The 24,955-nt window shown below is 38.1% G+C and overlaps 1 protein-coding gene across 5 annotated transcripts in view; it reads left to right on the top strand.

Moving 5' to 3' along the window:
• The window catches only part of LOC131225159 (uncharacterized), a 40,172-nt gene extending 17,657 nt beyond the window's left edge, over positions 1-22,515 (top strand). For 2 of the 5 annotated variants that reach the window (XM_058220621.1, XM_058220622.1), the window contains exons 3-9: positions 9,213-9,278; positions 11,731-11,824; positions 11,939-12,055; positions 16,034-16,134; positions 21,506-21,580; positions 21,722-21,814; positions 21,900-22,515. In XM_058220621.1, coding sequence (XP_058076604.1) covers positions 9,213-9,278; positions 11,731-11,824; positions 11,939-12,055; positions 16,034-16,134; positions 21,506-21,580; positions 21,722-21,814; positions 21,900-22,169 — 816 coding nt within the window. In that variant the 3' untranslated portion in view covers positions 22,170-22,515. The remainder of the gene's footprint in view (positions 1-9,212; positions 9,279-11,730; positions 11,825-11,938; positions 12,056-16,033; positions 16,135-21,505; positions 21,581-21,721; positions 21,815-21,899) is intronic. The other 3 variants (XM_058220623.1, XM_058220624.1, XM_058220625.1) reach the window with 2 other exon arrangements.
• The last annotated feature ends 2,440 nt before the right edge of the window (positions 22,516-24,955 follow it).

The raw sequence follows: 24,955 nt of genomic DNA, 5'->3' as shown, positions 1-24,955 counted from the left end.
TGACCAAGTTATTCAATAACAGTAACAGTGGTCATAACGGCCAGTCTCATGGCTTTACGATACAGTCCACAATAGCTGACATATTTTCTTTAAGAATAAAAATAGGAAAATTATTGGAAATTTCAGAAAAATGGGAGGATTCCAAAATCCAAATATGTATATGATGGTATAATGGACCATTCTTTGATAAGAATGTTGTCTCGAGCTGCATAATTATACTATTAACTTGAGACACTGAGACTGACTCTAAAATTCCTATATTTAATATTCTAAATATTTAAAATGAGTAATATCGATCTAAATAAGATTATATGAGTACTGATGAGTGACGACACAATTATATAATAAACCACAACTATAATGTATGAATCAAGACAAACAGAAAATCAGAAATAGGCAGTTCATTTACCAAAAAAAAAAAAAAAACTAATAAATCATAAGTCAACTTAGAACTTTTAAGGCATAAGTGATATAAATACGCAAACATTACTTACCAATCAGTAGGGATTCATCCCACTAATGCATATCCCTAATCAATTTACAACATTTTCGTCAAGAAATTTGAAGAAAATATTAGCACAAAATTCGGATTAATAGTGTTAGGCCGATTTAGATACGCTGAAATGGCCCCAAAATAGCATAAAATGCTTGCAATCCATGGGATTCATCCCATTAATGCATATCCCGGATCAATTTACACCATTTCCCTCAATAAATTTGATGAAAATTTTAATATAAAATTCGGATGGATAACATAAGTTTGGGTACGTTACAATGGCTCCAAAATGCCCGAACTTCATCAATCCATAGATTCATCCCACTAATGAATATCCCTAATCAATTTTAAATCATTTCCCTTAAGAAATAGGAGGGGAAAAATCTTGTTACTATTCATCCCCAAAATGCCTCAAATAGGCCAAAAATACCTGTTACTCACTGATTTGGTCCATGCGTATGTAGATATAAACTCCATACGTGTTACTCATCAATTTAAAATCCAAATATTTTCACATAAAACAATAAAAGAAGAAAATTGTGGGAAATTATTTAAAAATAGTGAATGTGTGTGTGTGTGTGTGTGTGTGTGTGTGTGTGTGTGAGTGTTTTAAATAGCGGTAGTGTGATGCGTAGCGATCAGCCCTCTATAGCATGTAGCGTAAATACGTAGTGTGTAGCGTAAGCTACATGATACTTCTATTTTTTTAATTTAAAAATAGGACAAATATAATAAATAGTGAAAAAAATAAAAATGCCTAAAAGATGATTCATTTTATCAATAATAAGCATGTTCAAAAAAGCTATTATTTATCATTTATCAAAAGCCAATCCACATATATAAGCCAAATCAAATAATTATCACATCAACAACTTTCTAAGCAAACCATTTTAATTACTAATGTCTAATTGAAACCACAAGTCACAATTATGAAAAGAAATAAAAATCCCATAGGTTAAAAGTATCAAGTATATACAAGTGTCACATTCCTCAACATTAGAAACAAAGAAAACGTGAAAAAAATAATAAAAAAATTAAAATAGTAAAAAAATGCATTGTAGTTTACGCTACGGATGCTATGCGCTACGTAACTGTAGTGTGCGCTACAAGGTATCGACGCTATTTAGGACGCTACGTAGCGCTACGGCCACGCTACGCTAAGTAGCGTACACTATGGGCGCTATTTGAAACATTGGTAGAAAATTTTCACCACAAAGACAGATTGACAATAAACTGACCTATGCTAAAACTGTTCTTTGATACCGAATTTGATGTAAGGACATGTAATGACCAAATCCTAGATGCATGTATAATCAGGTTAAAGAATGTTAAATAAATACACAAAATAACTAACCGTTTCCAGTCAAAAGGATTAGGTAAATTTCAAAACAAAGATGAAGTCATTTCATCAGGATCATGCCCCTTAGCATAAAATCGTGTAAACAGTAAAAAGGGAGGACCTAGGGATATGAGGGTATCCCAGATCTAGTATAAGTCAGTCCACAGTCAAGTTTGGATCTAATCCTACTGACTAACCATCCCTCTTTTTTGTTCAAACTAGAAGGGGATATCCAGAGATGAATGAAAGGGGTGGAGAATGAAGGGTTCGAGATGAAGAAGGTACAGGTCCTTTTGTCGTCAAAAGAAAAGGAGGATGATTCTTACTTTTTCCTGCACCTCAAAAATCTAGAAAGAAGGAAACCTGAAATCGGGGTGGAATCCTCAACACTTGAGGGCCAATCCTGAAATCCCAATCTCTTGAATAAAGAGGAAGAAAAGAGACGATTTTCTATTCATTCAATAATAATGAAAATAGGGTTTCTCACAACGTAGATGTAAGCTTCTCACAACGTAGATATAAGCTATGGAAAAAGTAAAAGTGCACTAAAGCCCCTGTAAACAAGAAAAATAACAAAAAAGACGAAAATAAAGAAAGTTACAATAAAGTCCCTGAAACAAGAAAAAGAACAAAAAAGTCTAAAACTAAAACACCCGTGTGGTAGGGTGTGAAATCCGACCCATGAATCTATGGTCGGGGTGAACACCCGTGTGGTAGGGTGTGAAATCTGACCCATGGATTTATGGTCGAACTGCAGTCATGCCGCTCCTGCACTCATAGCGCGTCAGAAAGTGGGTTTGATGGACCCATCATTCATCCACATCAACTCCTCGGCTCTGGTACTCTGTCGGTGACACCTCCTTTGGTACACTCTCAAGGGTGCATCACTGATGTTACCCCGACTATAGATCCATAGGTCGGATTTCACACCCTACCACACGGGTGTTCACTCCGACCATAGATCCATGGGTCGGAGTCCAGTCATGCCGCTCCTGCACTTGTAGCGCGTCAGAAAGTGGGTTTGATGGACCCATCGTCCATCCACATCAACTCCTCCGCTCTGGTACTCTATCGGCGACGCCTCCTCTGGTATACTATAAAGGATGCACCACTGATGTCCGCATCATATGAACTTTGGAGTTATCATCTCTATGAATTAAACTAAAAGGAGCAATTGTGAAGCCATGCTTTTATTCTCATTGGCCTTAGAGAAATGCTCCTATAGGCTAAAACAATTTACAATCCTATCCTATATGGGGCATTAGATATGTAATCAATGGGTATAGCTGGAGTTTTGATTTACAAGGCATTCTAAAAAAACATACACCAAGGAGACCAGCTCCTTACCTCTTGAAGAAGAAAACAAGGATGAAGAAGATGAGCTACAACCTCGTGCTTGAAGCTCCGGCCTCCCAAGTCTCACACGCTCAATGCCTCCAAAGCTCTGTCCATGAAAGAGATGGAACCTCCTTTTTCTCTCTTAGAGTTGTAACTTTTAAGAATGAAGAGCAAGACAACTAGGGTTGGGCATGGGATCCTTTTAGGCTTTATGTAGAGTCCAAACTTTCGTATTTACCAAAGTGCCCCTCAATAACAAAGAGTTATGTCACTCGTACTTAGATGAGGGGTCTTTTTGTCCTTTCTAATACCTCGTACTCTTGTTCATTGGTAAATGATCCCTTCACTCATCCATTACCATTAATAAGTTGTATGAAGCGATTGTAAATTTCTTTAATTCTCTGCTTACTAGAGAGGATAGGCCTAGACTGGGTTTAGATCATTTGGACTTCCCCAAGTTGTTGGCGACGGACAGTGTTCGAAGTATTGGTATTGCTACAAGTTCTGTTGGCCAAGGATATGGAAACAATATCGATATCGCCGATAATATTGCTGATAACTAGAAATGTGGGGAAACATGGGGAAAACGGTGGAATTTTCATTGAAACTTTAGGAGATGTTAAAATCGTATTTAGAAATAAAAAAATTTGCAAAAAAAATGCATACATAACAAGTTTCCATTTAATGGAGCCTTAAAAGCATGTGCCGTTGTAAGAAATCAGTCCAACCATCCCATCCAACCTTCCATCCAAACATCCATCGATATTGCAAAATATCAACAACACATGATATTTCACTAAGAAGTCATCAACAATTGGAAATGAAATGAAAGACCGTGGTCTTAATATCCCGCATGTTACGGTATTGATAATATCGAGATATTATCAATATTATCAATGACAAATTGAACACTATATACAACCATGTGCCCATGAAAAAAATTGAAAAACAAATTACTATTGAAATATTGTCGATACACTTATGATACAAGCATTACCTAGAATTTACATAGTAAAAAAATATTGGTGATACATTGGCAATATTGATGCATTGGCAATATAAGCGACACCTAGAATTTACATAGTTGAAAATATTGGCGATTACATTAGCGATATTGACATGTTGGCGATACTTAGCGATACATTGCTAATACCTAGAATTTCTAATACTAATAGCGTTATCAGTAATGCTACCAGTGTTATCGGTATTGTCGAGCTGGAGATGAAGATAATATCGGAGATAATTCAAACATTGGCGACAGATGCAGATTTTCTTGAGCAGCCGTTTTTTGGAAGAGGAGATTAAGGCACCGATTGATTCTTTAGTTAGGGATAAGGCGCCAGGTCATGACAATTTCCCTTTTGCATTCTTCCAAAAATTTTGGTCTCTCATTAAATCTGATTTGATAGAGTTCGTTGTTGAATTCTCTGAGAGAGGTCACCTCTCCTGTGATTTGGGAGCTTCATTAATTTCATTGGTCCCCAAGAAAGCAGGTGTGGAGGAACTTAAAGACTTTGAACCCATAAGTCTAATTGGGGACTACTACAAAATTCTGGTCAAAGCTCTCGTTTAGTGATTTTGGAGTGTTCTTTTAAGCACTATTTCTGAAAACCAAGGTGCATTCGTTTAAGGCAGATGGATTCTTGACAGTGCTCTCATTGCTCATGAATGCATCGACTCCAAACATAGAGATGACAAGGGTGGGATAGTGTGCAAGTTGGATATGGAGAAGTCTTACGATCATGTGGATTGGGCTTGCCTTGATTTTATGTTGGAAATATTAGGTTGTGGCCTGAAATGGAGGGGTTGGGTTCAAGCTTGCATTGATTCGGTGGCCTTCCTAGTTTTGGTTAGTGGATCTAAAGCATTCTTCAAATCCTCCAGGGGCTTGAGACAAGGAGATCCCCTTTCTCCTTACCTTTTCTTGATAGTAGTTGAGGCTCTTAGCAGGATGCTGGAAAAAGGGGAGGAGGTGGGTAATCTCCTGATTTTCAGTTAAAGAAGCTGGAGCGAAGATCAACCATTTGCAGTATGCGGACGACACATTACTATTTTGCGATGCAGTGGAAGAAGAGGTCGATAATCTCTGTAAGATAATTTCTTGCTTTGAGTTGGTGTCCGGTCTGAAGATAAACCTTGAAAAAAGTGAAATTCTTGGTGTCAGGTTAAGCGGATTTGGCATGAGTGTTTGGTTGCAAATTGGGATCGTTCCCTTCCAAGTATCTGGGGCTACCTTTGTGCATTGGGAAACCTCAGAAACATCTTTGGGATAAGGTAGTGGAGAGAATTAAAAGAACATTGTTAGTTTGGAGGAATCGACATATGTCCTTAGGAGGTCAGATCACCCTCATTAAAACGTCCTTCTCAAACATGTCGTTGTATTTCATGTCTCTTTTCAAATGTGCGAAGTCGGTGTTGGACAAGCTGAAAAGATTAACAAGGGATTTTCTTTGGAGGGGGGCGGAGAATAAGCACAAGTTTCATTTGCTCAAATGGTCAGAGGTCTGCAAGCCCGCTCTTTTGGAGGCGTATGATTATGTGGTTTGGGATTGTTTTGGATTATATGCTTGAAAGAACGGGGTGCAGGCAAAAGTTGAGGAGCTGGATCAAGGCGTGTTTTCACTCTCCGATGTATTATCATTATCATTATTATTATTATTATTATTATTTTTTAAAATCTTCTAGAGGGTTGAGGCAGGGGGATACCTTATCTTCTTACTTATTTGTCGTGATTGGTGAAGCCCTTAGCACGATGCTTCGAAATGTTGCTTCACATGGTTTGTTTAGTGGCTCTAAGGTTGGAGAGGGGCCACGTATTATGCACCTACAGTACGCGGACGACACTCTTCTATTTTGCAAGGATGAGGCTAATGCAATTGATAATCTTTGGAAATTGACATTTGCTTTAAGGCAGTTTCAAGGTTGAAAGAATGCGGCCAAATCTGAATTGCTTGCCATTCACGTGGATGACGAGCAATTAGAGAGTTTTGCATCCATTTTTGGGTGTAAGTCAAGGCACTTCCCTTCTATTAACCTCGATTTACCGCTATGCATTGGGAAGTCGGCAGTCCATCTTCAGGACAGGAACATAGAGAGGGTCAAGAGGAGATTAACCTGTTGGCAAGGTCGGTACATATCATTGGGGGGCCATTTAACACTCATCAAGACGACATTCTCCAACATGCCCATCTACTTTATGCCCCTTTTCAAGTGTCCTGCTTCGGTGCTTGGTAGATTGGAAAAACTAAGGCGTGACTTCTTGTGGACGGGTGCTATCGTAGGTAAAAAGTTCCATCTTCTTAAATGGGAGGAACTTTGCAAGCCTATTGAGGGAGGGGCAGGAGTCGGGCCTTTGGGAGTCATGAACAGTGTTGCTTGGTAAGTGGATCTGGAGGTTTGGAACGGAAGAGGGAAGGGTTTGGAGAGAGGTGGTGGTAGCGAAGTGTGGTTCTCAGGATGGTGGCTGGTTCATGCGAAGGTCTTCCATGTATTGGACGTCCTCTATGTGGAAGGCAATCGCGACGATTGAGCACTTTGTTCGGAAGGGCATATCCTTTAGGGTTGGGGATAGGCTTTGCACTCAGTTTTGGGTCGATGTTTGGTGCAGAGACGCGGCATTGCAAGTTCGATTCCCCAGTATTGCTTATCTTGCTCTCGATCGGTTTGTATTGGTGGTGGATTGTTTTTCCTTCGTTGCTGAGGCCATAGTTTGGGCCCCTCCTTGCAAGAGGAATCTCACAGATGTTGAAGCGGGGGAGTTCGCTAGTCTATTGGATGTTCCGAGGAACGCCAGGATTGATGTTTCGATTCTATTTATTGGGTAGCCAACACTTCGAACAAATTTTCGGTCAAGTCTCTTTACGCTTTGGTTTCGGAGCTGCAGAGTTCTCTCGATCATCCGTTCCATCATTGCTTTTATGGTGTGCCACCTCGTGTTGCCGCTTTCCTGTGGTTGGCTTGTAGGTAGAAGATTTTGACGATCGACAATTTGCAAAAAAGGGCCATGATCCTCCAAACATTTGCCTGATGTGTATGGCCAAGGATGAGTCCATTGATCATCTGTTTATTCATTGCGCCTTCGCTGGTAAAGTGTGGAGCCACGGCATGGGTGATGCTGGCCTCAGTAGGGGACCTTCTGTGGGCTTGGCATGGTGGCGGTTCCAGGAAGAGTGGGAAGGTGCAATGGTGACTGCTAATTTTGGCAATCTTTTGGGTCATCTGGGGAGCCAAAAATGGTAGTTGTTTTAGGAACATTCCTGTGAGGGTGGGCGAGGTCATTTTAAGAGTGTAAGCCCTTCTTGGGGAGTGGGCTTACTTGTTGGTGGCTGGGTCGGCTATTTTTTGTGCCTTGTTTGGCGTTTGGGCTTTGTATTCTTTGCTCGCTTTTTGTGAGCTTTCTTAATAAAATTTTGTTACCACTCAAAAAAAAGAAAAAAAGGAGAAAAAAAAAAGAGAAAAAAAAAAAAGAAAAAAAGGAGAAGAGAATATGGCTCTTTTGGGAAGTGGTTATGGCAGTATAGCACTGAAGAAGGAAGGTTGTGGAGAGAGCTGGCTGCATGCAAATATGACATTGATTTAGGGGAATGGAAGATAAAAAGGTTGTCGATTTATTGTGCTCCCTTGAGTTGGAAAGCAGTGGAATCTGTTGCTAACTCCTTTTTTGAGGGAGTCTCTTTTACGCTAGGAGATGGGACCCAAATTCGCTTTTGGGAAGATATTTGGTGTGGGGGGAAATTCTATTCGCACTGCTTTCCCGAGGGTGGCCAATGTAGCTACAGATAGGGATATCATGGTGGCCAGGTACTACTCTCTCCAGCCCTTCGGGTGTGTGGCTTCCTCATTGTAGAAGGGATCTTTTGGATGAGGAAATTGTGGAGTTGGAGGAGCTATTGCAAAGTCTTCGCCTTTTTTCTCCGTTGCTTGGGGAAAGTGACTCCTTAGTGCGGCACGTGCACAAGTTAGGATGCTTCTTGCTGCAATCCTTTTATTCCATGCTTTACGATTCGGTCTGAGCTCCTGTGCCTTCCTTTCCCTTCCACTTTTGGTCTTATGGGGCATCTCCAAGAGCGTTGGCTTTCATGTGGTTAGTAAGGTGCTAATGGTTGATAACTTTCAAAAAAGAGCCATGATTATTCCTAATATGTGCATCATGTGTATGGCAAATAGGGAATCTGTCAATCACCTCTTCATCCATTGCACTTTTGCTTGGAAAGTGTGGGTCTTCTTCCTCAAGATTTTAGTATGGTCTGGGTCATGCCTTAATCGGTGGATAGTTTGCCTTTGGCTTGGCACGGAGGGGCTCTCGGCAAAGATGATAAGGCTTTATGGTATTTAGTGCTGATTGCGGTTCTTTGGGGCATTTGGGACAAAAGGAATGGGCGTTGCTTTCTCAATAGAAGCGATTCTGAGGACGTCATGATTAGGAGAATTTCTTTTTTAGTTAGGGATTGGGCCTCCAATGTTCCGGAGGTGAGATCCGCCCCCCCTTTCGCTTGTTTGCCTAGTAGTGGGTGCCTTGTATTCTTTAGCTGCCTAGTTGGTTTGGTAGCTGTTTAAGAAAAATTCTTGTTATCTCTAAAAACAAATTTTATATCCAAAATGAGTACATATTAACCAAATCTCATATGATACAAGTAATAAACACACAATTCATATACAACCTACACAAGGGAAGAAACATATATACAAACAGGTCTATAGATTGTAGTATTTGTCTATAGTGACCAGTTGGGTAAGATTTGGACTCCAATTTGTTTCTTTATTTGATTATTTGCATGCCTTTTTCTATTACAAGTTAAATAAGAGTTTGGATTATTTTGGCAAGTAATATGTGGGCCAAAAGGATTTAAGTTTTTGTTTCTTTAACTGAGTAGGATCATAGAGAAGGCATACGAATGGGATGGAATAAGACAGAATGTTCACGACATGATTATTAACTGTTTTTTTCCTAATTTTTGTTTGTATGACTGCTGTTTTTCTATGCTTTCCTCTCCTGACTTGGATTTCATATAATGTGCTGTGTCCTTTGTCTTTTGGTAGGATCCAAACTCAAAGCATTTGGGTGCAACAGTTTGGGATGCATCAGTCGTGTTTGTCAAATTTTTGGTAATCTCGAAACGTTCATGGAAATTTCTGTCATTAAATCATAGGGATTCCCAAGAAAGTTCTGTTTTATTCATGGTTCTAAATATAGGTATCAGGGGGTGTATCAGCCTGGCTGAAAACCAATGTGATGTCTGTATCGGCCCATAGTCGACTGTGTCGGTCAAAGTTTTTATTTTTAATTTATTAAGCCAAAGAATTAAGGGAAAATATAAAAATGGGAAAATGAGATATTCAAGAATATTTCTCCTTCTTCTTCTTCTTCTTCTTCTTCTTCTTTTTTGGTATTTTGGACTGTACGTAATGGTGTCTGAAACAATTCTTTGATTAGAATGTTGATTATTTGCTTGACGTGTTGAAAGTTGACCAAATCAACCATAATTGAACACAAATCAAGCATGATTTGCTAGGTTAGGGTTCAGTCCATTGAAAAACAACAAGTAGAAGATGAAAAAGTGAACAAGAGTGATGGTTTACTTTGCCTTTTTTCTGAGTTTTCCCATAATTGTCCATTTTACTTCAATTCATCAAATCCCACTCAGATATTGTGCTTTGATCCCCAAAATAGGCATTGTGTTTCAACATTGAGGAGCTCATACACACCTATAAAATAAAATAAAATAAAAATAAATAAATAAAACGAAGAGGAAAAATGGAAATAATTTGAAAAGAAAATTTCAAATTTTCGGCCTTTATATTGGACCACACGATACATGCCCTTTTTTTTGGGGGGGGGGGAGGGGGGGTGTATCAGTGTATCGGACTTGTATCAGTGTATCGCATGTTGTATCTGACCATACGAATGCGATACGACCGTATCATCTGATATGATACCCTGATATTCAAATCCATGGTTCTATTATTTCTTTGCATGTATCACATTCACACTCTTTTGTTACTAGTAAAATTTGATGATATCAGGATAGTTGTTCGGATGAAACAAGAGAAGTTTGCCATTACTGTTGGTATATCTCGTCTTTGTTTGAATGGCGCTATAGAGGTCTTGAGATATCATTTGTTTGTCTGATTGATGCTATTGAGGTCTTGAGATATCATTTTTTTGTTCGACTGAGGTTATTGAGGTGTCAAGTATTGTGACTGTTTATCTGGGATACCATTCAGCTATTAGATCGTTACAATAAGTCATGACGATGAAATGCATTGCAGACCTTTTACAGTTGAATTTTGAATTGATCAACTCTTGCATTGAGTTCCTATTACTCTAGACTGGTCATATTGTTACTTGTTAGATTGAATTGACTAGAAAGAGTTTGATTATTGACGATAAAGAAAAGCTTGGTCATATTGCCATGTTTATTAAATTCTACTTAATATGGAAATAGTTGATGATCCTCCATAGACATCTTATCAACAATCTAACAAAGCCAACAATCAATGTAATGCTTGTAAAGAGCAGCTTATATATATATATATATATATATATATATTTGGGCTTAGTTAACATGAATCATGAATGGGATGGAGCTGATTCAGAAGCAGGATTAAGGTTGCAACATTTCTCTGAAAATTCTGAAGCAGGAAGTGATGCAAATACGTAGCATGCACCATCTCAAGCCCTATTGAAGATTCATGAAAACAGGGAATTGCATAAAAGAGGAAAGGACCGAAATGGAAGGAGAAAGGATGGGAAAATCACTTCCCATATCAGTTATGATGTGTCATAGCATTGTGATGACATCATTCTCACACCAGCAGTCTTTCGGTGTGCTATTTGTGGTAAACAAAATCTCTGATTTTGGTCAGCCAAATTTTACAGCTTTTTGTGTATTTATTTTTTCTTTCTGGAATTTAGAGAAGTATCTTAACAGGTTTAAAAGGCTCAAAAGTAATATAAACATGTGATTAAATTGGGATTTACTTGCTGTTGTAAGTAAAAGGGTTATTATGGCAAGTATTGAGTACGTAGTCCTTAAATAATGGTTAGTTAAGGTTATAGTGGATTACTGGCTCAGTTGAGTAGGAATTTTAGAATTTTTACACCTGTACCCAAGTATGGGTATCAAGTACTGTAAGTTTCGTGTTCTGCAAATCTCTAAAGTCCAAATTCTCTAGATACAGACATGGCTAGGATTGGTCACCCATAACTATAATCATGTTAGAATACATAAAGTTTGTAGCCCAATGGACACGATTCATTACAAACTCCCAATAACTGATATCTTTCGGAGTTCCAAACCCTGGAGGAGAATTCAAACTGTATTTCCTCACCATTTCTCTTTTATTTATTTATTTATTACCAACAAACCCCAACCCAAAAAAAAAAAGAACTTTGCCACCTCAAACAATTTCATCTATATTTTCATTATTTTGAATTGTGAAGAGATCCAATAGTTTATTATGCTTTTCCCTTTTTATTATTCCCACAACATCTATGTGAATCTTGTGGCTTTATATAGTGTATGTTTCTTATTTTAACATCACCACAATGATTCAGGAAAAGAACTCTAGAAAGGGTAGGTTTTGCCCCATGAAATTAAAAGGAAAACGTGCCATCGAACTTGGGGCTGGTTGTGGACTAGCTGGATTTGGTGAGCATCTTGTACTGTCTTAATGTTTGTTATGGATCTTCTTTAAAGTTGAAAGGCATTCACTTCCACAAGAACTCCAGCTCAAGCACAGGTACATTTTCCTTTGTCTTTTAGGCTTGGCACTATTAGGATGCAATCTAGTCTCAACAGATCAAATTGAGGTATTGCCATTGCTTATGAGGAATATTGAGCGGAATACTTCAAGGATCAAGCAATCAAATCCAAATTCAGGTTATTATTTTTTAACTTGTGGTAAATTGCCTTTGTTGTGCATGTTTAGGCAAAGTTCATATTTTCCCCATCTACATCAAATGAAATATTTATTTGGATTGTAAAGAAGCTACAGATAGAGGTGATTTTAAAGATTTTGTAGTTAAAGGTAAAAAATTTTCCACTTCTCTAGTTCTACAGTAATACCTTTGCAAAGAGTAGTAGAGAAAGGGAGAGAGACCTTCCAGGCCATGCAAAAGAGTAGATAGAGTGAGAGAGACCTTCTAGGACAAGCAAAAGAGTAGAGAGAGAGTAGAGAGGTGGAGAGAGACCTTCCAGGACATGCAAAGGAGTAGAGTGGGAGGGAGGGTATTAAAATAAACCCGTAGTCGAAATCCAAGATAACCTTTTTGTCTGCCAACATAATTGAATAGTTCTTTCTTTTTTCTTTTTGCTTCTCTCTTGGCATTATTAGAATATTGCTCAAAATGACATAGAAGCCAATAGTCTAAATATGATGCTAAGCGGATACAATTTGTACATGTTGTTCTTGTTTTGAAATTTATACTAAAAGGATATAGAATGGATGTAAATGGGCACCAGGTTGAGTGATTTGAACTTTATTATGAGCAGTGTTCGAAATATCGGTATCGTACAATGTATCGCACCCTTGGGATACAGATACATATCGGTTATCGCATGGGATATATCGTTTGTATCGCATAATGTATCGCACTTTTTGGGAAACATGGGAAAACATTGGAAAAATGATTGAATTTTTCAATGAAACTTCAGATATTCTTAAAAAAGATATTAACACACACTTTTAAATCACAACATCTTAAAAACAAGTGCACACAATATGTTTCCCTTCGTGGCCTATTAATAGTCAACCACCACTTTTTCCTTTATGATGGTTCACTCGATATTTGAATGTACTTTATTATTATTATTATTATTTTTATAATACACACATCTTTACTTTTTTATTGGTCTTGGCACAAAAAAAGAGGCAGATTGTGTGGGCACCATCCATTGTATCCATGCTGTCCATTCATTTTTTTGGATAATTTTAAAGCATAAGCCAAAAAATGGGGTAGATCCAGAGATCAAGTGGACCACATCACGAAAAAACATTGCGCACGAGTTATCATGAGAACTTTCTCATAATTCATCATAAGTGATACTATTCCAAAATCTGAACGGTCCACGTGATTCAGTACCCCATGAAACCCCTATATCCCAACTTTTACTTTAATCCAAAACTTTTGTTGGCCATAGAAAAAGAAAACAATGTACTCCCTTGATTTACATCTTTCTTTGCTATGGCCTACCAAAGTTTTATATCTAGGTGAAAATTGGTCCTTGTAAGTTTCATGAGATGCCGCACCACATGGACCGTTCAGATTGGAGGCACATGACAGGTGTGCAAAGGTGCGCACGTGCCTAGATGCGTAGGTGAGGATGCCTCTTCTTGCGAATGGCTTTTGCAAGTTCCTGCGCTGGGATGCTTAGATGGGGCCCACTGTGATGTTTTTCAGAAATCCACCTGAGCTTTTGATCAACCTCATTTTCAGTCACATGTCTTAAAATGAGCTCGCAAAACAGATGGACATGGCGGATTTCTAACAAACAACACGGTGGGCCCCACCTATCATCCCAACGCAGAAACTTCATGCGCGGCGTTTAGCCCAATAAAAAACGGCTGGAAAGCCATTTTTTTAATTGCAGAGAGGTTCCGGAAAGAGGGTTCCGGCCTTCCGGAATGCTAAAACCCCGAAATTCTCTCCCCAAAAAATATGATGCTAAGCGGATACAATTTGTACATGTTGTTCTTGTTTTGAAATTTATACTAAAAGGATATAGAATGGATGTAAATGGGCACCAGGTTGAGTGATTTGAACTTTATTATGAGTTTATGACACAATTATTGTATACGGGTTCGAAATTGATAATATCATGATATATGTTACTTTTTCTTGATGCATACTAATGGAAAATGGACAATTAATGATTTTTTTTTTCTAATTTGTTTATAATATTTCAAAATTTTCCCTTTTAAAGAAAAATATAAAAGATCATACTATTTACAATATGATTTGTGATTGTCATTTGAACCGTGGTACAATTTACAGTGCACTTACAATTTTGACAACATTGAATAGGATGCCGTTCGTAAAAGGGAATCTGACATATATCCCTGAGTTTTGGTCCATTTCCCTATAACCTCCTCCCTTAATCCTATCCCATTAAACTCCCTTCCCCTTCACCCTCTTTATTACCCACCACCAAACATCAATGACCCTTTCCTTGACTTTGTTTTCTTCACTCTCATCTATCATCCCCTAAAACCCTATGCCCCCGTCTCCTCCCTCATTTTTTCTTTCCCCAAAACCCTATGCTAATTTCACAAATGTGGTAGGTGGGTTTTCATGGATTGCTGGAAAAAAAATGATTTTTGGTATGTGGGTTTTCATGGATTTGGAGAAAAAGTGCAGAGAAAATGAGATTATAGTAGATGGTGATAGTAATTTTCTTGGATTTGAATGATGGGTTTTGCAAGAATTGGAGAAATTAATAGTAAAAAAAGAGAGTTTTGAATAGATATGATGATCTTGTTGGAGTCTTTAGAGTGCAGAAAAAAGATTAGTTTTGCTTGATGGGTTTTAATAGTAAAAATAATAGACAAAATGCTATATATGAATGACTAATTGATGGGGACATGGATGGCCTAAGGTTGATGGATCGGGCTGATTTACTTGCTGATGAGTTTTAGTATGGATTTGAGCATGGAAAGGGGTCGAAATATGGAAATATCTTCTATAATAGGCCAAACCTGTAGACTCATCAATGGACCATGCATTATGGTACTCATGGTCAGTGTTTTTAATAGCGTTGTAGCGTACATAGCATAGCGAAAACGCTATGTAGCGTACGCAAGTAGTGTAAACTACAGTGCATGTAGCGTAGCGTGGATAGCGTAAGCTACCTGAAATCTCATTTTTTTCAAGTGTTTTTTCTATGTTAGTTAAACACCTATTTTAAAATGATGATGACTTATACCTATGATACATGACACTACATTAAACTAATTCGGACCATCCAAATTGTGGTCCATATCATAGATAGAGCACTTAGATCAATCCGGACTATCCAAATTATGGTCTTCTATATCATGAATTTGTGATGTTTCAATAAATCAAAAAGAAGTCATACTTAGAATGTCTAAAGGCAAAGAGAGGGATTTTGCATGGAAATAAGTGGTTGATGATCCAGATTTGTAGTCAAGAACTCATAGAAATTATGCATTTTTGTAAAATTTATCATATTTTCTATTATTTTAATTAAAAATATTAAGGATTGTGTAGCTTACGCTACATGTTATGTAGCTTACGCTACACGCTATAGAGGGCCAAACGCCACGCTATACGCTACACGCTATTTAAAACACTACTCGTGGTACACTTTCAGGTTCACAAAAGTGTCTTTTGGTGGCATTTTTCTTAAGTTACGATTTTAACTTTATTTTTGGACGAATTATAGTTTATCTTGCTTTTGCCTATGTCTCACTAAAGTAGATAGGGGTAAGTCTTTTTTTCCCTTTAAAATAAAATTGTAGGGTTGAGATTATAACATCCAACCCATAGTTCTGCTTTGATGCAAGGCAATGCAAGGCCCGGATTAGTTCTAGGGCTTTTCTTTTGTTCTCTTTCATATAAAACTTAATAACAAAAATTGTCTAGCAATTTTTTAGGACTATTTCTTATGTTTCCTACAAGCCTTGGCTAGGGTTTGTTACAACTGCATGTGGTTGGAGATTTTTATTCATTAGCTATATCATATTTGGTATCAGAGACGACCATTTGCCAAAAAAAATGCATGATATAGATCCTTGTTACGGAAAATAATAATATGTTTAAAATAGCTTATTTCATTTATGCTTGGTTGTGTTGAGCTTCTCCTACATGCTAATTCTTTGTTTCCATTGTCTCTTTGCAGCTTTGTTTGGTTCCATTGAAGTTGCAGAGTTGGACTGGGGAAACCCTGACCACATAAAAGCTGTTGGTCCACCATTCGATTACATTATTGGCACTGACATTGTGAGTTCTATGGACATAATATTATTTAGTTATCCAAATTAATGTTCACTGTATTTGTTGATGACAATGCCAACTTTAGAGTTCAATCTTTCCAAGTCATGTTTAGGTCCACTAACATTGCTACCATTATCATCCCCATCATCATGGTTGTTATTACTGCTGTCTTGTCCAGCTATTTTGGATTTTCTTTATGAATCCTGTTTTACAAATCCTACTGGGAACAAGTTTATGGCAGTGGCTCTATTGTGTTTTGTGAAATTGCTAAGGAAACTGATTTCATGAAGCTAAGTTTGGTAATGATGCTAAATGAATCAATAAACATGCACACATTCAGGCTCTGGACTGCAGGATAAACCCAATAGAAATTGAAGTTAGGACCTCCAAGGTGTTACATGGATGTAATGTTTATTACTTATATTAGATATTGACAAGGATTTGGTGTTGCTGAAATTATTGTGAAAGTGTCGATTTTAGGACCTGGAGTGCAAAGACATACATAAAGAGAATTCCGCCCTGGCATAGATGCAGGAAGATGCCTAATTTGAAATTTACATAGTGGTTCTTTGTTTCATTTTGTTTTGATTGTTAGATTTTTCTTCACCTTGTATTTTATTAGGATGTATGTCAATAGCTAAACTGATGAGAAAGTTCTCTCTCCAACAAGCAATGTGGCTCCACTGCTTCATGAAGCTTACCCATGAATCTAGATGCAAATGACATGTTTCTTGAGAAATTTCACACATTGTGATGTGCAAAGTAGAGAAAAAGCTGCTTGTCCCAATGAGTGAGACTTGGTACAAGTGCTTTCCCTCTCAAAGATAAGTGGACATGAGAAGTTACATGTCGCATGCACTTGCCAAAGGGAACTGTTCTCTTGATGATTGACACATGCTAAGTATTCATTTGTCTGAGATGTAGGGATAATGCTTTTCAAGGGATCAACTATCAAATTATAAGAAAGAAGGTATGAAAGAAGATATTTAAGCAATCTATGCTTCATGAACTCAACAAGTTGGATAACGGACAGTGCAAGTTACAAGCCGCTACTAGACAAAATGAAGCGCACTACCAACCTTGTAGCTCTGACTTGTATGAAATACATCTTGGGTGATAACAAGTATTTATAAAATTATTGCTAGCATTTTGGCAACGAGATTGAAGAAGGTTATTGGGGAAGTAGTGTCTGCTTCATAGAGTGTGTTTGTCCTGGACAGACCCTGCATGGCAGATGAGATGGTTGATACATACAGGAAAAGTAGCCGCTTAGTTTCCTGTCGAAGGCAGATTTGGAGCGTGCATATGAATGTGTCAACTGGGAGTTTGTTCTCATCCTCCTAAAGCACATGGGATCCGGCTGAAGATGGCTAACATGGATAAAGGCTTGTATTTCGTCGGCTTGGTTTTCTATGGTGATAAATGGATCTCCAAGGGGCTTCTGTAAGATTCTGGCTTGAGGCGGGGATATCTGCTCTCTCCTCTCCTATTTGTAACAGTGGGAGAAGCTCTATCTCAGATGATTAGTAGAGCTAGCCGCCTATGATTAATTCAGGGAATGTGCTTGGACAATGGGGAGGTGACAGTTAAACATGGCCAATGTTCGAAATATTGGTATTGCGCAATGTATTGCACCCTTGGGATACAGATACGTATCGGTTTTCGCACGGGATATATCGTTTGTATTACGTAATTTATCGCACTTTTCGGGAAACATTGGGGAAATGGTTGAATTTTTCAATGAAACTTAAGGGATTATTAAAAATGCCCTTAATACACACTTTTGAATCATAAAATCTGAAAAAAGAAGTGCACATAATAGGTTTCCTTTGTATAGGGTCCTAAGTTATGTGTTGTCCGATTGAACTAAAACAACTATATTCAGATATGTTGCATAACATTTATAAATGCATCAAGACATGTATATCCACACCGTCCATTTTTTTTTCCACCTTAATTTACAGCACCATACCAAAAATGAAGCAAATCCAATTATCAAGTGGACCATGCCATAGGAAACAGTATTGATTGAAGGCCCTACCATTAAAACCTTCTTCGGGCTCACCTTAATGTTTTCGTAGTGTTTATTTACCATCTAATCTGTTGATTAGTTCACATAAGCCTGGATGAAAGGAAAAAACAAATATCAGATTGATCTAGAACTTTTGTGGCCCATTAATAGTCAATCACCACTTTTTCCTTTGGTACGGTCCACCCGATAATTGGATGTGCTTCGTTTTTTGGATAATACACTAAAATGATTTGGAAAAACGGATGAACAACATGGATACAAAATACATACGTTAAGGTGGGCCCTGCATTAAGGGCCACACCGTCTTGGGTGAGTATTGGGTCTCACCTAATTGGCTCTCCAATTCCTGACGTTGATATCTTTACTTTTTGATAGGTTTTGGCTTTAAAAATGAGGCAAATTGTGTGGGCTCCATGCATTGTATCCAAGCTGTCCATTCATTTTTTTTGGATCATTTTAAAGCCTGAGAAAAAAAATGGGGTAGATCCAGAGATCAAGTGAACCACATCAGAGGACGTACGTAATATGGTGGAACCCTGACTGTGGAGCCACCTCGACGTAATATGGTGTATATACACCATCAATTCATTTTGGCATATCATTTTAGGAAATGGGCCAAAAAATGAGGCAAATCCAAATATGAGGTGGACCGCACCACACAAAAAAGTGGTCATTAAATGATCACCATTAAAAACATTTTAGGGGCTACAAAAGTTTTGGATCAAGCTAATATTTATGTTTCCCTTCATCTAGGTATGTTAGACCTTATGCATAGATTGGATGGCAAATAAACATCACGATGGGCCCTAGGAAAGCTTCAACGGTGGATATCATTGTGACCATGACTTCCTGTCATGTGGTCCACTTGAGCCTTATATTTACCTACATTTTGGGCTTATATCCTAAAATGACCTATTAAAATGGTTGGACGGTGTGGATAAAATACATATCATGGTGGGCCCTACAGAGCCCTTGACAAGACCATCTGTCTCCAAGGTTTTCGATCTGCGCTGGACGCGGATTTCCTACAAAAGGCTTTCGCAGGAAGTTTCTACGATAGGATGCTAGGTGGGGCCCACTGTGATGTTTGTGAGAAATCCACCCCATCCATCCATTTTGTGAGCTCATTTTAGGACATGCGACCAAAAGGGAGGTGGATCCAAAACTCAAGTGGACCATACGAGAGGGAAAACTGGGGAAAGTGTTTCCTACCGTTGAAACTTTCCTACGCTCCACCTTGATGTTTATATGCCATCCAAACCGTTTATGAGGTCATTCCCACTGGGATGAAGTGAGAACACAAAAAACTTATCCTGATACGAAATTTCTGTGGCCATAAAAATGATTCAACAATGGTCACTGAACCCCTACTGTTTCCTCTCATGCGGCCCACTTGAGTTTTGGATCCACCTCATTTTCGGTCACATTTCCTAAAACGACCTTGCAAAACAGACGTGGCAGGTTTCTCACAAACATCACAGTGGGCCCCACCTAGCATCCTAGAGCAAAACTTCATGCGCGAAAGGCTTTCGCATGAATTATGCATCCAACCGCGCAATAAAAAAGGATCAGAAGTCATTTTTGGAAGCAGAGACGGTTGCGGCCCCTAAAACTTCTCCCCTAAATCTCCAGACTTTCTTCACATTATCTTCCAAAGTCAATTCCCTACGAACAATGCGCTTTGATTCGAATGGCCCACCAAATTCAGCTTCCGATCAGGGCAATCTCTTATACAGGTACGGAAATCCACATTGTTGAAAGTTTCTCTCTTTTTTTAAAAAAAAAAAAAATTCCGATTTTTTCGGATATTTACATACAATAATTTTTTTTTTTTTTTTGTAGTATCTTCTAACGGGTTTCATATCGCTAGATTGCGGTACCGATAATATCGACCGATATATCAGCCGATAGTATAGATATTGCAAAAGTTGAACATGGTTATATGCTGATGATACACTCCTGTTCGGAAACCATTTAATTGACGAGGCAACCACATTTTTGGATGTTGTGCTATGCTTTGAAGTGCTCTTTAGGCTTAAGGTTAATCCAACGAAGTGCAACATTGGAGGTGTTATGGCCATCTCTATTACTAGTTGTTTAGGACATGTTGGGTTCTTGCTTTTGTTATTAAGGGTGTTGTGGTCATTATTGTATTTATGACTTAAAATAAAACAAAGGAGAAGGACAAAGGAGAGGGGTGTGAACCCTAATCTCTCTCTCTCTCTCTCTCTCTCTCTCTCTCTCTCTCTCTGTTGTATTTATGACTTGAAATAAAACAAAGGAGAGGGACAAAGGAGAGGGGTGTGAACTCTAATCTCTCTCTCTCTCTCTCTCTCTCTCTCTCTCTCTCTCTCTCTCTCAATCACAAGCACATGGTATTAGAGTGTGATTGATCCGAGCATCGATTACTTCTTTTATTGTTTTGAGGTGAAAATCTGTAGTCCTTGGGGGCTGATCTGCTCGAATCTCTCTCAACCATTGTATGGTGGGTTGTGTGATCGTGTCCTATACATGTGTGTGAGGCCAACTTTCATAAAAATCCATTATGGTGGACAAAAGGTGGGGTGTCATGCATTTGTGGCCAGAATTATGATCAGATTTGAGGTTGAATGTATGTATTGAAGTTGTGTATAGCAGGGGTTAAAGAATTAAGTGTACAGGTGGAGGTTTTGAAAACAAGAAGTGTAATAGAGTGATCGTGTTCGTTGATAATGATATACATCAGTTTCTGAAATACTTGTTGGGTAAGTTTATGGTTAGACGTTCTTCCATTGCATGTTTGATTTCTGCTGCATATATGGATGTCAAAAAATGAAGTGAAGACCAGTCTTTTGTCTCTAACTGAGTCGACGAACTTTTATATTACATTAATTAAACTCAATAGAGCAAAGTACATACAATAGGCCATATAGGTAGAGGTATTCCATACAGGTAAAAGGAAATTAAAATATTTGACTCCCCCCAAACCTGAAGAAAGTTCAATAGAAAGCAAAGATTGGGTGGCAGAGGATGCTCACATTAGAGTGTTGCTATGACATAGTATGGAGCCTCAGATTAGTGCAAACGTTATCTTTTATTGTTATTATTGTTATTTTCTTCAGCTCTTGTACATATGTATGCATGTCATGTTCATTTCTGTTCTGTATACATTGCGTGGTTGCTTAGAGTGATTGTCATCTGCAGGACATAGCATTGTCGATTGCACATTCTCCTGCTTGTTGGATGATTACCAGTTCATGCGCATGCAAATATGAATCATACAAGACTTTTTCTCATTTCTTTTCTTGAAATCTGATCCAACAAAAATTCAACTGACCAAATAATCTTCAACTTGTTTGGTTCCAGGTTTATGCAGAGCATCTTTTGGAGCCACTCTTGAAGACCATAGTTGCCTTATCGGGACCCAGAACTACTGTCTTGGTAAAGAAAAACAAGTGTTAAATCAATTGTTTTATAATGAGCTACAGTTGTGAGTCATGCAGGTGTCCTTGCAAACAATTCATTTATTTATTTATTTATTTTTTTTGGTGGTGGGCGAAAAAAAAAAAAAAAAAACTCTAGTTGGGCTATGAGATCCGATCCACAACTGTGCATGACCAAATGATTCGCATGTGGAAGAGCAATTTCGAAGTGAAAACCGTGCCAGAAACAAAGGTGCCTGACCCCATGGACAGTCATCATAGTCCTTTGGTAATTCATTTCTCTTTGAATGATGCTTGACTGTAACACTCATTTGCAGATGGATAGTACGTACAGGCATCCAAGCATCCAGCTCTTCATTATGGGGTTCAAAGCTCAAGTTGGATGTTGTGCAGAAGACATGACGCAGGGCCAGATCAATGAGCGTGGAGGAGAAGAGGAGTGTGGGAGCGGTGAGGAAGCAGATTCCAATGTTGAGGAAGTTTTTGTTGAAGGGACAACAGGTAACCATAAACTCAGCAGCGATTGGGAAGCTAGAAGATATGGTTCTATGGCAGCGCGGCTTCTTCGAGATGTCAAGACAACATGAAGAAAATGAAGTGGATCATAATATCTTTAGTTTTCATCATTTTGCATTGGTTGTACTACAAAATAATTTGCATTAGTCAGCTTTTGTGGTGGCAGTGGCATCAGTGAGAATGTTGTTGATTGGGTACAACCATTGTTTGAAGTATCCCCGATATTATCTACATCTCCAGCTCAGCAATACTGCTAACACTGGTAGTGATACCGATAACACTGGCAGTATCAAAAATTTCGGGTATTGGCAATGTTGCTAAGCATCGCAAATGTATTGATATTGTCAATGTATCGCTACTTTTTAACTATGTAAATTCCAGGTGTCGCTTGTATTTCCAATGTAACGATCTCACCAATATTTTTGACCTTGTAAATTCTAGGTGTCGTATCGACAATATTTCGATAATATTGCCAATGTATCGATATTGCTAAAAATATGTTTATTAAAAAAAAAAAATCATTTTGAATTTTTTATGGGCGCATAGTTGTAAGCAGTAATCAATTTGTTAACCATAATATCAATATTATTGTGATATTATCGTTATCACAACATGTGCAATATTAAGACCATAATCTTTCGTTTCATTTCCAGTTGTTGACGATTTCTCGACGAAATATCGTGTGTTATCCATATTCTGAAATATTGATAGATGTTTGGATGGAATGTTAAATGGTTGGGTGGATAGATGGAATGGATGGGATGGTTGGACTGATTTTTATTTTTTATTTTTTACACACTCACACCCTAACACACCCACACACTCAAACCACAATAACATCTCACCAAAATGGGTACTCCAACCCATGACCTTATGTTGAAATTCTTGTGAGTTGGCCACCCAGCCATGAGTAACAACACATGCTTTTAGACCTCTTACAGATGAAAACTTATTATATATGTATTCTTTTTGCAATATTTTATTCATAAATAAGTAAACTTGCAAATATGTGTATTTTGACATTTTCTTTCACTGAAAATTTCATCGTTTTTCTCATGTTTCTCCAATATTTCCCCACATTTACGATCATTGACCATATTCATATAGTTTCTGTATTCCAGGTCAGCGAAACCAGTGGTGATGTCGATATTTCAAACACTGGGTACAACCTCTCTTTAATATTTATTTATTTATTTATAGTTTATTTTGCATTCATCTCTTTTGCCTACTTTTGGCATTAGACCGTGGGGAGGTATCATGACCTACCAATAAATTAGGACGGGGGTGCACGCAAAAGAAAACATAGGCCATATGCAGAGTGTTTAGAGTATCAATATCATTACATGTGTTGAAGATGGATATCATTGATAATGTTGCCAATGCCTCGAAAACATTGCTAATTGAAGAAAAAATTGGGAAAATGGTGAAAATTTTAAGTGAAACTTAATGAGATGTTAAAAGATATATATATATATATATATATATATATATATATATATATATATATATATATATATATATATATATATATAAAACTATCATGTAATAGTAGCCTAAATCATGTGCTTAAAAAAAAAAAAAAACCAATATAATTATAATCAAAGCGAGTTTATATAATTTAAATATTATACAATACAAGTAATAAAACATAAATGACAAGAAATAGGCGCAATCACCTAAAGAATAAATTCTCCTAAAAAAAAAAAAAAAGAGAGAAGAAAAATCTCTTATTTTTTGAGAATTTCTTGCAAAAATTTGAATATTTCCCTGGTATCATTGATAATATGGCCAATGCTAGGGGAAATATATTTCCCTGGTATTGTTGATATACAAATCTGGCCGTCATCCCTAGATCACTTGAGACCTGCAAAACAAGACAAAGATGGAGACCCTGACTATAGTAAGGGACCCTCCGATGCCAAAGTCAGACAGGCAAGCTAAGTCTAGTAGAACGTAATGGTTTTGGCTTGGTTGGAATGTGTGTACCTTTCACCATTAGGGATCCTTCTATTTAGAGGTAAGAGATGGTGGCGGCGTAGGGAAAGATCTCCACATTTAACAGGAGCGTATTGTGGAGGGATTCGGATCCCAGGTGTATCGCAATGATGTTCCGAGATCTTTGGCGAAGATCTCAGCTAGACCCGTGTTGCGGTTTATTTCCTGAAATCCTCGGCCAAGATCTCAGACAAGTAGTTGTCAGTACCAAGTCAGAACTAGCAGAAGCATGCGATAAGAGGTTGAGGAGGAGAATTTAAGGCAACTTATATGGCTGCCTCCGAGAGCAGTTTACCGAGTTGAATTCTCTAGTAAACCATGGTTGGGCTTTGCAATAAGTAGATTATCGATCTGTCGACCTGCCCTTTGAAGTCGCATTGAAGGGCCAAGATTGAGCTCCTTTCCTTAGTTAAATACAGACGGATGACCATCCTCTTCATTTTGTTGTGTTATGTGAGCTCGTGCTTTGGGGTCCTTTTTCCAAGAGATGTTTCAAGCATCAGCTCAAAAATGTATGAATCCGTGGAAGGGTCCAGCATTTGGCGGAGACGGAGAGATTTCATCTCTTGATGGCCGAACTTGAGGTCGTTTAATGAAGCAGTGTTCTTCCTCAGCAATTGAGGAACTCCTCGGTCATGATTAACGTTGGCCAACCTGCTCGTGTTGTGCATATATGTCCGAGCTGATTTTTCCTTAGTGCCTAGTCCATTTTTACCCATAACAGTAAGCCCCTCCTATCTTTCGAGCTCGGGCAGTGGGCTCGGAAATTAGGTTTAATTTTGGTAAGGTCGTGCATTTTTACACATGGGCGTATCTGCAATCATGATACGGCATGCTTAAAATAATGCACGCCACTCGAGGT

The sequence above is a fragment of the Magnolia sinica genome, chromosome 14 (genome assembly GCF_029962835.1).
Source record: "Magnolia sinica isolate HGM2019 chromosome 14, MsV1, whole genome shotgun sequence".
Lineage (NCBI taxonomy): Eukaryota > Viridiplantae > Streptophyta > Magnoliopsida > Magnoliales > Magnoliaceae > Magnolia > Magnolia sinica.
Note: the sequence above shows the minus strand (reverse complement) of the source record. Positions and strands in the feature narration are given on the sequence as shown.